We start from the raw sequence: 13,290 nt of genomic DNA on the forward strand, positions 1-13,290 counted from the left end.
ACTCTGTACTTCATGGATCTGAATTATCCTGGGCTGAAGGTTTGTATTCAAATGTAGGAGTGGATTAAAATTCTGTAGTTCTGGTTTACCATGCTAGAAATTGCTTTGCTCCCAAAGCTGTTGCACATCCCATTCAGCTGTGCCTGCCATAGGTGTGACAGCCTCCAGGAGCTGGGTGGAGCAAGCAGCCGAGGTCACTACCCTCCTCAGCTGTCCTGGCGTAATCTCCTGCTGGACATGAGTCAACACCCTAAGGAGCTCTAACACGAGGAGACTGAGTCAGCCTTTTAGCCTGATTACAGCTGGAGACCCAGTAATCAACTTCACTTTTTTTTTTTTTTTGTTTTGTTTTGTTTTGTTTTGTTTTGTTTTGTTTTTTCTTCCCCAAGGGTACAGCATGTCAAGATGTTTGCTGGGATAAAGTCTCAGTTGGTTCTTCTGCACTGACTCATTTTTATTTCATTAAGGAATTCAGTGAATAATGCAGCATAGGAAGAGCTTTTATTCTACATTAGATGGACTCAAACACATTGATTATTACTTTTTCCATATGAAAATAAAATAGGAGTGCATAGTAATAATAGAAATCATATTTCCTCCCAGAAAATAAAATGTATGTTGTTTACAGTGAGAGTACCCAGTTTCAGGTTGAGAAATTGCAGTGTGTATCGTGTATTTTATCTATGAGACTAATTAATTATGCTTTAGGAATTTAGCCTGGTTCTCCCTTGAACAGGTTTTGTACTTGTCTAACTCCAAAGGCTTCTGTACTCTTTACTTATATGAGACAATAAGTCCAACTGTGCTCTTCAAATGTTTGATTTCCTGCTTGGTCATTAGAATTCTGCATTTGTAGACATTTATCTTCATGTTTCATCTTCTTATTCTGTAGAGGAAATTACTCAGATTTACACCATTTAATGCTATGATTTTTGGATGGTTGTAAACAGCATGCTTTGGTCCCATTACAGTAAATTTCATATAAACTTTGGAGCCACCTTCAACTGCTGTGTTACCAAAGGGTGAATACAAAGACACTTTTCTGCTTTGAAACTTTTACACCACTTTGAGGTCTGGAAGCTTAGCTTTATTTTTCCACTGAAACACATTGTCACTGATGCTGTTTTGTTTGCTCATCTTTGAAAGCTAATAGACTGGTTTAATTAATTGTCCAAGATTTCTGTAAAACAATGTCCTAATTCTTCCATTTAGCTGTGGCATATCATACACTGTTGTTATCTCCTCTACCAGATTTTTGCAACAAGTTGTTTTAAAACTATAATCTCTTTGAGGGGAAAAAAATGAAGTGTAGTTGAAAAGGCAGTTATGCCGAAAGATAAACACAGCAATATTACTTATCAAAACGAGTACAGTTTTTGCTTGCCTAATGAATACAACATATAGCTTTTTCTATATATACAAAACCTGAGGAAAAAAAAGCTTTATAACATATAAAGTATGCAACATTATTTCAGGCATAACTGTATTGGATATGTATCTAGGCCTGAGAGTGTAGATAACACAATATAAGTGCTTTGCCTGTCTAAACATGTTAAATAAATGAGCATTCACTATCGCATTCAAATACATTAGTAGATGTACTCGCATAGTTAATTTTCTTTTTAATGCACTACACGTGACATTTGCAGCACAGAGCTATAGTGTATCTTACTGTTTGATGAAAGTTCTTCCACCTCCCCCCACCTTTTAAACAAACCTTTATTTGAATAAGCCCTTATGAAACAGATCTTTGGCATATCTTCTTTTCAGGAAGTTCAGTCAGTGTAAGCAGAGATAAAGCAGTCATGTTACAAAGAATATTACATAAGGGAAGATTTTTTAGAGAAAGATGGTGGCAAACATAAGGGAGGGGAAGAATGTCCTTAAGAGGAAATCTGATGTCTTTTTTTTTTTTTTTCAGCTGTTTGGTTTTATCGTGCTGTGATTTGGTATTCAAAATAAAACAGAATTACAAAAAATACACAGGAAGTTTAGTGGAAATATTTTCACCTTGATTTTTATAATGCTGACCTTTTAGGGTAGAAAATGAAAAACTAAATGCATATCAGTGCTGCAAATAATTGGAAATAATATCCCCAAATTGTTTTTCATGTACATTGACAATTCTTATGTTGATAGAAGGAATATGGTAGATGTGAAATTTATTTGCATCTTCCCCTTGAACAAAGCTTCAAAATGAAAAAAAAAAAAAAAAAAAAGCGTAAAGACATGGTACTGATGTTTAAGTTCTGGAATATGATATCTTCAATTAAATTTTATTTTTTATTACTTTTCCTGTAGGAGGGCAGCTTTGGTGTACCACGACCAAGGCCATCTCAGAGGGTGAAGAGCTAATTGCCTTTGTTGTGGATTTTGACTCAAGGCTGCAAGCTGCTAGTCAGATGACTCTTACAGAAGGGATGTATCCTGCACGCCTGCTGGACTCAATACAATTGCTCCCTCAACAGGCTGCAATGGCATCTATTTTGCCTACAGCTATTGTGAACAGTAAGTGGTGAATGCTATTCTCTAGCTTTGTTTTAAAACAGCAGTATTCTAAAGAACATACAGATATTTATATGAATTTATATATTATGAACATATTCATAAAGAACATAAAGATCTAACAGTGAACTCAAGACCACAGAAATTGCATGACCTAAAACACACAGCTCAAAGTCTGGGTTGGTTTCCCCATCATCTCACATGAACTCACAGACGAGGAGGAAGAAAAATGTTCTGGCAGCTGAGCTCACCCAGAGCATCAGACCTGCCCTCGTGTCACAGTCCTGTCATCTGCTCACAGAGGTGATAGAAACTGTTAAAAAAGCAGATGAGATAGGCCTGTTAAGTCAGAAAGTCCAGCCGTTGCTGCTCAAGTCAGCTTGTTGCTTATAGTTGCAGCTTCTGGCAATAATTCACAATAGTCAATGGAAAGATAGAACACATCTCTCCAGTGGCTGTTTCAAAATGCAGCAGTGATCATTACTTATAGCATCCCTGATTTATTGTAGTATTTACTGTTCAGTGTTGCTATCCAAGAATGTTTTTAAGTCCTCTAGACATCAATAGACCCTATCATGGACAAAATATACTATCTAATTAAGTGTTGTCCTTAGAGAGGAGGGACATTAGCACATAAGTGAGTTACTGAGCTGGGACAGTTCAACTTGAATTATTTCCTAATTAGATTTCATTTCTTCAACTTTTTTTTTTTTTTTTTTTTGTGTGTTACTGCTTCTTACCTTTATACAGCCCTAGTTTCTCACCCTCCTCACCAAGTACTTTCCAAACTTTAAATGTTACCATAGTCCTCACCACTTATCATATAGGCCTACTACACATAGTTATCTCTTTCAGGATTGTTTTTCTTTTTTTTTTTTTTTTCTGTAAGACTGACCATTAAGACTTTGCATCATAACACCTCCCCATGCTTCCTGTGGTTTGTAAGTAGTGTGGTTAGATACAGTGAGCTGCTGAACACAGTATGTCAGGTGTGAACGCACCTAAATCACACGGACGCATGATCTACCACTCAGATTCACGTGGAATAATATTGTCACGAACAGTCACACCTTGAAGCTTTTCAGACAGGACTAATTAAAATATCTGTGGTAAATATCTGTGGTAACACCTTTCATTCAGATTCAGTCTTTTTTTTTTTTTTTTTCATTGCTGGTTTTCTGGGTAAACAACTGTCATAGCTATACATTTACTGTTAGCCTGTTTTAAAAGATAAACCTTAAATTGTCCAAGTCATCTGAGTCCTTCCTCTCAGAGAGTTGACAGCAATCTCAAGCACTTTAGATAATGACATGCATTTTTACCCTAGCACTGGGGCTGCTGTGAGGTGATATCTCTGTTGGCAGAACCAACAATTAACATCATACAGTATCTTTCCAAAAGATACTGGGCTGGAAGCCCCTTAAATGGACCAGCAAATTACCACAGTTAAGACAGACCATTGTTGGTAGCCAACAGCTACAAGGAAGCCACCAGGGAAGGAGTTACCTAGTGTAAAGGATAAAGACTCATTTGCAACTTGTTTCAGCTGAAGATACAGTTTTGTGCAAAACCGTGCAAGGCCAACTCTGGGCTTTGGCAAAGTAACCAGATTTCTACAGCACCAAATTGCTGGAAGCATGTCTGTTACTTTCCTGCCTTTTGGAGAGAAAGTTGCTCTGATCATTGCCAGTTCTGCTGCCAAGAAGAATCTAAGTTGGTGGTGTATCTGATCTTACTCTATAGGCTTAGCAGCAGCTCATAGTAACCTTAACTTCCAGAGGCTGCTAAAGCAGCATGTCTCACTGTCCAGAACCTTCTACCTTTGCCTCAGACCAGACTGGGAAGTCTCTACCTTTCATTACTGGGTTGAGGAAATTCAGTTTCTTCAGTAAAGTCTCGAGTCAAATGTCAGTCCAGTAGTATGTTAAATGCACATCTAGCTCTGTAATGAGACATCTTATATTCAGATCTCTAAAACAATTTCGATTTCTAGAAAAAATAAAAGTTGTAGGGTTGGTTTTTATAATGTTTCCTATTCAAAAATCAAAATCAGAATATTACCCTTGGCTTATTCAGCTTGAATTTCAATGTTTTGTTTTCTGAAGTAATCTACTGAAATATTTTGAAACTATCTGTTGAAACAAATTGAAATATTTTAAACATTAACTCAGAGTGGCCTTTATCTATTTTGCATTGCTTTAGGGGAGTAATAGTTTCAGATCCTATTTCTATACATTATTCTCTGTGGAACTCCATCCTCCCACCATGTAAAAATCTTCAAATGTATTTCTTCTGCATGGCACATACGGAGAGTCACATATTCATCGTGCTGCAGTCTGTCCAGGCTATCTAGCCCATAGGAAGTAAAGGTGGTTGGAGTCAAATTCATTAAGATAATCAGAAAGTTAAATTCTGTGATAGAATGTTGTCAAATAAATTCAAATGGGACATGCTTACCCACAATCAAAATTTCGTATTACTGTCCATTGGACTTTCTCTTCTAAAAAAACCTCAGTGGTTCAACTTTTTGAAATGATTTAAAGCCAAAACCAAATGTTGAAATGTCAGGTTTCACATGAGATAGACATTTCAAATGCTGTGATCCATATCAGTAAGGTCTTAATAGTGGTATATTGAATACTAACTGCTCCATTAAATGTTTGTGTCATGCACAATTTTTTAGTGGTGAAGGAAGAATAAACACTGGTAGTAGTGAAAATATTTTATATAAATTCATGAGCAGAGAAGTAGACAAACATTAGCATGCAATCTGTGAAGCAAAGTGTAAATTTTGTCTGCATTTGAGATTTAACAAATGAAAGATTCATCCATTTTAGTGGGCTGTTACCTTCAACTTTGCCCTTTTTTTGTTCTGCAGTCAGTGGGAGTTTTGGTGTTAACCAAGATCAACATTTTAACATTGTATTTTAACATTAACTACAATTGCCTGATCTCTGATCCTGCAGTCAGCTGGCACGCTGTGGCTGCACTCATACTTTTATTCTCTCCGAGTCTCAAAAACAAGTGAGAAGCATCCAAACCAATTACAGGGAATGATACATGGCGTATAGTAACTCCCAAACTGTATCCAGAAATGGGGAAAATATTAACTGATTTAAGCCAAAAGTGTGCAAAAGGACCATCCTCATGTTTTAACAATATAAAAAAGAAGTTCCAGTGCTCCAGTCTAGACCCTGTCACTGTTTTAGTTTACTAGTATATATGTACCCTAAAGGGCTAGGATTTCGTCCTTGTTCTTACTGATAGGATAACAAGTTCGGCTTTCAGAAAGATCAAACAGGTCTTTTATCCTTCTGAGACAGATACAGAAAATGCACTGTGTAAGGTATCCTTCTGACAGGATATTAACAACCATATATCTGTCTGCTTTGTGTAAATATACAGTGTTCATTATTAGTCTTCACGTGAGTAAAGTATGTAGCCTCCAGTACATGCTCAACATATCTACTCCCTCTGCTGCTGGGAAGCACTCTGTGCAACCTCTCCATTGTCTTCCCCTCAGAGAGGATGCTGACGCTTCAGGATAAAAGACAATGAGAAATTCCATTATTCTTAGCAAATATCCCTTTTGAATTGTGAAAAGTGGAACAGTAACAATTTGTCAACAATACGAGGACAAAGTACACTGGAAATTTTAACTTCTAGTATTGATAACAAGAACCCAGGAAATAAACATGCTGCTTAGTATAATACTACATTCAATGCTACATGATCTAAAAGAAACATAATCTAGTTTGGCCTCCAGGATATCAGAGCAACAGGATTTTACAGTGATAACTGCATAAACATTCATTCTTCAGAATGATCTGCAATTAGCACTCACAAATTGCAAGGCCTGATGCTGAAAAGACTTGTGCATGCGCACAAAAAAGAGTATGACTGAAAGGTGTCTCCTATTGTGTGATGATGTGTTGGAAATACAGCTTAGTTTTTGAATTGGCACTGCATTCTCTCATCAAATAAGTAACTTTATTTCATTTTTTAATATTCGCGTGCCAAAAAAATCCAGCTATTTTTATATCAACTATTTTTAAAAATTCATTTTAAAAGAAACTGCTGTCTCCCATGTTCAGCAAGTGACATTTTAATAAACCTGTGGCTCTGCTTTCAATATTTTTTTAAATAAACATGTTTTTAATGGGGAAGGGAATTAATCCTGCTGTATTAATTGGTTGGCGCTGAATGCACTGTGGCTAACCTGCACCTGGTTATATTTGCTTGTAGAGGACATATTCCCTTGCAAATCCTGTGGCATTTGGTATCGAAGCGAGCGGAATCTGCAGGCCCACCTCATGTACTACTGCAGTGGGAGGCAAAGAGAGGGGCCTCAGCTGTCAGAGGAGAATGAAGACAGTGCTCAACAGATATCCAGTGTCTGCCCCTTTCCGCAGTGCACCAAAAGTTTTTCTAATGCAAGAGCTCTGGAAATGCACCTGAATTCTCACAGTGGTAAGTGCCATATATTTTCCTGCATCCCCTTCTAAATTTACCTATCTGAAGAATTATTTGCTACAAACATTCAGTGGAACAGTTTGTCTCCACCTTTATTCTACACCAAGCATCTCTCTTGTAACCAGAGTCATTTCTCTAATCAATAAAATCTCATTTAAATGCAGTCTCTTAATGGGTCTATGTGTGCATACAGGCAGCATTTCTTTACCAGTGAAGGTAAAGTTCAGGAATCCAAACACAATTAGAATTCTGCTTCTTAGTTTCTCAGAGATTTATGTACTTTCTAAGAGACTACTTCATGATTCCTTTCATCAAATGTGAGTCTCATAGATTTCCATATATACGTACCCTCTTTTGACGTTCAGTGGAGAGAGACATACCACCAGAGACCTATTCCTTCTGAAACAGCATGTTGGAGTCCTGGAGTAGGCTTCTGATTTAAAGGCAGGAGGCTTTCAGGAGCAGGGTTAAGAACCCTTAGTGTGTTTTTCCAGGGCATGTGTTTCATAAAAACTTATTGTCTTGTTTCATAAAAATATTATTTTCCTCCTTATAAATATAGAATTGGGATAGTGTTTTCTTTGTCCATGTTGTTAAAATGATAATACTGGATTTATGGAAAGTGGGATTAAAAAATTCCTGAGATTAAAAATCCAAAACTCAGCAGGAATCTTATCTCCCTCTCTGAAGGTCTTCTGAGTGTGCTGTTTGAATTTGTTTTGAATTAGGTCTGGGATTGCAGGTTTTGAATTTGCAGAACATTCTGTATTAGAGTTTCCATTAGCACTCAAAATCTGCAAATAAAACTGCAGTGTCATGTGTGGGTATGTTGGTTGTGTCGTGTACAGAGGGGTGTCTGGACAGAGACAAGGGTCCCACAGGGGCCCTGATTCTCCTGTTAAATGGCTGACGTGTAAAGGATGATAATTTGTGCTTTATTCACAGAAGAAAGCCTGATTTGACTTTTTGACTCATAGGGAAGAAGAAGTCTGCTCTGTGCACTTAGTGAAGTGAAAAACCTTTCTCTGATACTTGGGCAGCAATTACCATCCTAGGAAGCATCATGCTGCCTTTTTTCTTTTTTTTTTTTCCCCTCTGCCCATCTGTGGAGATGTGACAAAGTTTCTTCTGATGCTTTTCAAATTATATTTTCCTTATTCAAAAAGAAAAGAAATACACTGTGGAAGCTGCCTTAACCAGGATGTTGGAAGACATTTTAAAATACACAAAAGTTAGACAAATTTCTATACCACCTCAACTCTGTCCCAGTATATATACTTTATTATCTAATCAGAAAGGTTTAGTGCAGGAGACAAAAAAAGATCCTCAGGCATTGCTAATCAGTGCATTATCCCATAGAAGTCACGGTCTCAGATCATAAGTTTTGGCTTTTTCTTCAGAGTTTGTTACCTCGCTGAATAGGACTAGAAGAGTGGGAAACTTCCTAACAGCACAGATAACACTTAGCCATTCGTTTAGAGGTCAGATATTTTTGTGCTTCAATATCTTGACTTTGAGTATCAGGCTATTGCCATTTTCTGTCTCTCTTGCCTAGCAAAGATTTCAGTGTTCAGTGATTAGTGGAACAGCTTCAGTAAGGGTGAACGAATGCAGCTCAGAATGTCTTACAGTCTAGTAACTAAAACCAGGTAGTCTTGGAAGACAACAACTTCATTTCTCTCTGAAATTGTAGACATTGTCTGAGACAGTTGCTTCGACTCTTTGCATTTGGTGTCATATCATTGACTTAGGTGTAGAGAGAGTTTGCAGCTATGAGTGACTGCTTCTTCTTGCAACCTAGAGATAAGCGTCTGTGTTTCTTGAAAGGCATAGGTTCATCTGGCTGAGCTTCCAGTAAGAATTTTTTGGTACTTATTAGATCAGAGACTAAAACTCAAGCCGTCTCCTCTGTTTTAGCCACAAAGTAGTTAGTTCCATCAGTCTCTCTCTAAGATCCTGCCAACCTTTAATTCTTCTGTACAGATTATCACAAGTTATACTGCTGCTTCTGCAGTAAGAATGAGACATTCTTCTTCCAAATACCCTGTAGCCTAATGCTGGTTTTCCTTCAGCTTCTGTGGAAGGGCCCACTGGGGGCTGTAGCAGACCTACGCCACTGGAGCATGTAGCCCAAACTGAAACAGAAATTCTGTAGAGATTCTTCACTATGACTGCACTATGTAATGTGAAAGCACCATCTCACAGCAGTGGAGGAGCTAAAGCTTCCTGTGTCCTCCTGGCAAAAAAGTGCCTGACAGGGAACAAGCGGTAATTAAAGTTCTGTGTGTCTCCTCTGCTCAGTTCTGTCCTCTGAGGCCCAGAGTAGTTCAAATTCTAAATGTATCTCACAAATGTGAGAAACAGTGATGCTCAAAGTGAAGTAAGGACCTCCAGATCAACAGAATGGCTTCACACAGGTTGAGACACAATATTCTTACAGCTTTATATTGTTCCACTGCCAAAGATGTATTTTATTATCTGACCAAGGCACATGCATGTGTGTGTTCACGGAACCAATATCCATGTTTCATTTATATTTCCAATACAATCCCTACCAATTGTTTTCCAGCTTTTGTTGTCTACAAGTGTTCAGAATCTGTGTTGTTTCTGTGTTGTTGCAAGACAGAAATTTGGTCTTATCTCTTTTTAAGCATTTCTACTTTCAAAATATTGTGAAATATTTTTGTGTTTCAGCAATGATTATAAGATGGCTTTGAATGTATTGCTCTTGATAGGGAAAGCTGTTGTTGTATTACAGCAGTAGCTTATATGTGGGAGATAAAATGCTTGTGAAACCATGTCTTATTTCTCATCCTACATTCGCAGTTAATACAACTCATGAGTCCTTTCTGATGAGGATAGTTCTGTATATTGTTCCCACACTACAGCCAACTTGTGGAATCAAAAAGTTGATCATCAGTAATGTGCAAAGTGCTACTTGTACTCTTTCAGGCACCCTAAGTTTGAGGGCTGTACCTGAAAGAAACCACATAATAATCTTGCATTTTTTGACCTTGATGTGCTTTCTGTGCATTCAAAATATCTAGTGATTGTGTGTGGAGAACATTATGTCTCCTCAGTTAAAACTGTAATTTTTAAGGCCTTTCCATTTAGAATAAGTCCTGTCTATTTTTATCCTTTCCCTTTTTCTTTCATTCCCTTCATCTCTGCTGAGTGCACGTAGATACTAAGGCTCTCCGCAGCAGAGCAGAAGTCTGGGAATCTCCTCTAGAAATTTGAGGAAAAAAATTCAGAACCAATTCAAGTATTTTCTGAGTGACTAAAACCTATGCAATATTCCCATCAGGAGAAAATTAGTTGTTCTTACTGTGTATGTACCTTCTGTGCAACTGATTTTCCTGTATATTTTCTGAAGGGGAAAACGGTCACTTAAATTGTATTTTATTTATCTTTTCTATAGGAGTGAAAATGGAAGAATTTCTCCCACCTGGTGCTAGTCTGAAATGCACAGTTTGTACTTATACTGCAGACTCGGTGATTAACTTTCATCAGCACCTGTTCTCGCATCTTACTCAAGCTGCCTTTAGATGCAATCACTGCCATTTTGGCTTCCAAACTCAGAGGGAGCTACTGCAGCACCAAGAATTACATGTCTCTGGCAACAAGATTCAGAGAGAAAGTGACATTGAACATTCTCCAAGTGGAAATGAGGAAGGTTTACAGCCAGCAACAGACCTGTTGAGTAGAAATGATGTTCCGCAGGGCCAAAAGTCCATGCAGACTAAAGACGCAAGTTCTGATACAGAGCTTGATAAATGTGAAAAAAAGGCTCCGCTTTTTCTTCCAAACCAGAGGCCAGAAACACAGCCTGCAACAAACAAGCAAAGTTTATCATACACTAAAATAAAATCTGAACCATCTAGTCCAAGACTTGCCTCATCGCCAGTTCAGCCTAATATTGGTCCTTCTTTCCCAATGGGACCCTTTCTTTCACAGTTTGCTTTTCCCCAGGACATCACTGTGGTTCCTCAGGCTTCAGAGATATTAGCCAAAATGTCTGAACTGGTCCACCGGCGGCTGAGGCATGGAAGCAGCAATTATCCTCCAGTAATTTACAGTCCTTTGATGCCAAAAGGAGCTACGTGTTTTGAGTGCAACATAACATTCAATAATTTGGACAACTACTTGGTGCACAAAAAGCACTACTGCAGCAGCCGATGGCAGCAGATGGCAAAGTCACCAGATTTTTCTAGTGTTCCAGAGAAAATGCCAGAAGCTGTAAGTCCCAGTAATGGTCAAAGCTCTATAAGCATTCTGAATACAGCTCCTCACACATCAGATCCAGAGAATCAGCTTTTGCAGACATCTTGCATTAACTCTTCCAATGTTTTAGATTTGATTGGGCCAAACAATAAAGGTCATGAAAAAGACTTCACAGCACAAGCTAAGAAGTTATCAACTGCAAGCAACGGTGATGACAAGATAAATGGAAAACCTTCTGACGTAAAAAATCCCAATGCTTCTTTAGTAGAAGGGGAGAGTGATCCTAATAAGACCACATGTGAAGCTTGTAATATTACTTTCAGCAGACATGAAACATACATGGTCCACAAGCAGTATTACTGTGCCACGCGCCATGATCCCCCACTGAAGAGGTCTGCTTCCAACAAAGTGCCTGCCATGCAGAGAACAATGCGTACACGGAAGCGGAGAAAGATGTATGAGATGTGCCTACCAGAGCAAGAGCAAAGGCCACCACTAGTACAACAGCGATTTCTGGATGTGGCTAATCTTGGCAATCCATGTACATCTACTCAAGAGTCAACAGAGAGTCTTGGAGAATGTTACCATCCACGATGTGATATATTTCCAGGAATAGTGTCAAAGCATCTTGAAACATCACTGTCTATTAACAAGTGTGTTCCAGTTTCCAAGTGTGATACTCCCCACTCCACTGTGTCTTGCCTGGAGATGGATGTGCCAATAGATCTCAGTAAAAAATGCTTACCCCAGTCAGAGAGGACATCCACCTCTCCCAAAAGGCTGCTGGATTATCATGAGTGCACAGTATGCAAGATAAGTTTTAACAAGGTAGAGAACTACCTGGCTCATAAGCAGAATTTTTGCCCTGTCACTGCCCATCAGCGTAATGACCTGGGACAGCTTGACAGTAAGGTGTTTCAAAACCCAGAAAGTGAAAGAAACAGCCCAGATGTCAGCTATGAAAGAAGCATAATTAAATGTGAGAAAAATGGAAACTCAAAACAGTCCTCTCCTAATGGAAACTTATTTTCCACACACTTAGCGACACTTCAAGGACTAAAAGTCTTTAGTGAAGCAGCCCAGCTTATTGCTACAAAAGAAGAAAACAAACATTTGTTTCTTCCACAATGCCTTTACCCTGGAGCAATAAAGAAAGCTAAAGGAGCAGATCAGCTTTCTCCATATTATGGAATAAAGCCAAGTGATTACATTTCTGGTTCTCTCGTCATTCATAATACTGATTTAGATCAAAGCACAAATACAGAAAGTGAATCTCCTAAAGGCCAGGCTCCTTCAAATGGATGTGCTGTGCAGAAGAAAGAGTCTCTTCCACTATTGCCAAAAAACCGAGGCATGGTAATAGTTAATGGGGGACTAAAACAGGAGGAAAGACCTGCAGCAAACCCACAACAGGAGAACATTTCCCAGAATCCTCCGCATGAAGATGGGCACAAGTCTCCTTCCTGGATCTCTGAGAATCCCTTAACTGCAAATGAAAACGTCTCTCCAGCAATTCCTACAGCAGAGGAACAGTTGTCTAGTATAGCTAAAGGAGTGAATGGTTCTACCCAGGCCCCAACCAGTGGAAAGTATTGCCGACTGTGTGACATCCAGTTCAACAATCTTTCAAACTTTATAACTCATAAGAAGTTTTATTGCTCGTCACATGCAGCAGAACATGTCAAATGAAACAATTGGTCACCTTTGGTACCTGTGTTTAGCATATTGTTCCATACAGTCTAAAGAAAGCTGTTTGAATTACATCTGGACAATCAGGAGATTTCACTATTGCCGAGTTGAAGACTTAAAGGTGTAATTTCATTACAGTCCATTAGTAAAGTGTATTATTGGTGCCATTTTCAAAAATATTAATTTATTTTACCAGCAGTATTCATAGCTGTAGTTATGTTATTTTTTATTTAAAAACTTTATATTAAAGTCATTTGTAATGTTATTGTATAGTTATTGTGTAGCACATATGGTTTGCACTGTATAGTAGATTTTAATGAAAATAGTCACAAACAATACAGAAAAGCATTTTAGAAATAGCTTCAAAAGCACTTGTGTATCCTGATTTTTTTTTTCTTA

At 38.2% G+C, this 13,290-nt stretch overlaps 1 protein-coding gene across 2 annotated transcripts in view; it reads left to right on the top strand.

The window, feature by feature from the left end:
• The window catches only part of ZFPM2 (zinc finger protein, FOG family member 2), a gene marked incomplete at both ends in the record, with an annotated part of 317,598 nt that extends 304,707 nt beyond the window's left edge, over positions 1-12,891 (top strand). For both annotated transcript variants that reach the window (XM_084282968.1, XM_084282969.1), the window contains 3 exons: positions 2,302-2,508; positions 6,751-6,975; positions 10,400-12,891. In XM_084282968.1, the coding sequence (XP_084139094.1) occupies positions 2,302-2,508; positions 6,751-6,975; positions 10,400-12,891 (2,924 nt within the window). The remainder of the gene's footprint in view (positions 1-2,301; positions 2,509-6,750; positions 6,976-10,399) is intronic.
• Between the last annotated feature and the right edge of the window lie 399 nt (positions 12,892-13,290).

The sequence above is a fragment of the Netta rufina genome, assembly GCF_964035555.1.
Source record: "Netta rufina genome assembly, chromosome: 2".
NCBI lineage: Eukaryota > Metazoa > Chordata > Aves > Anseriformes > Anatidae > Netta > Netta rufina.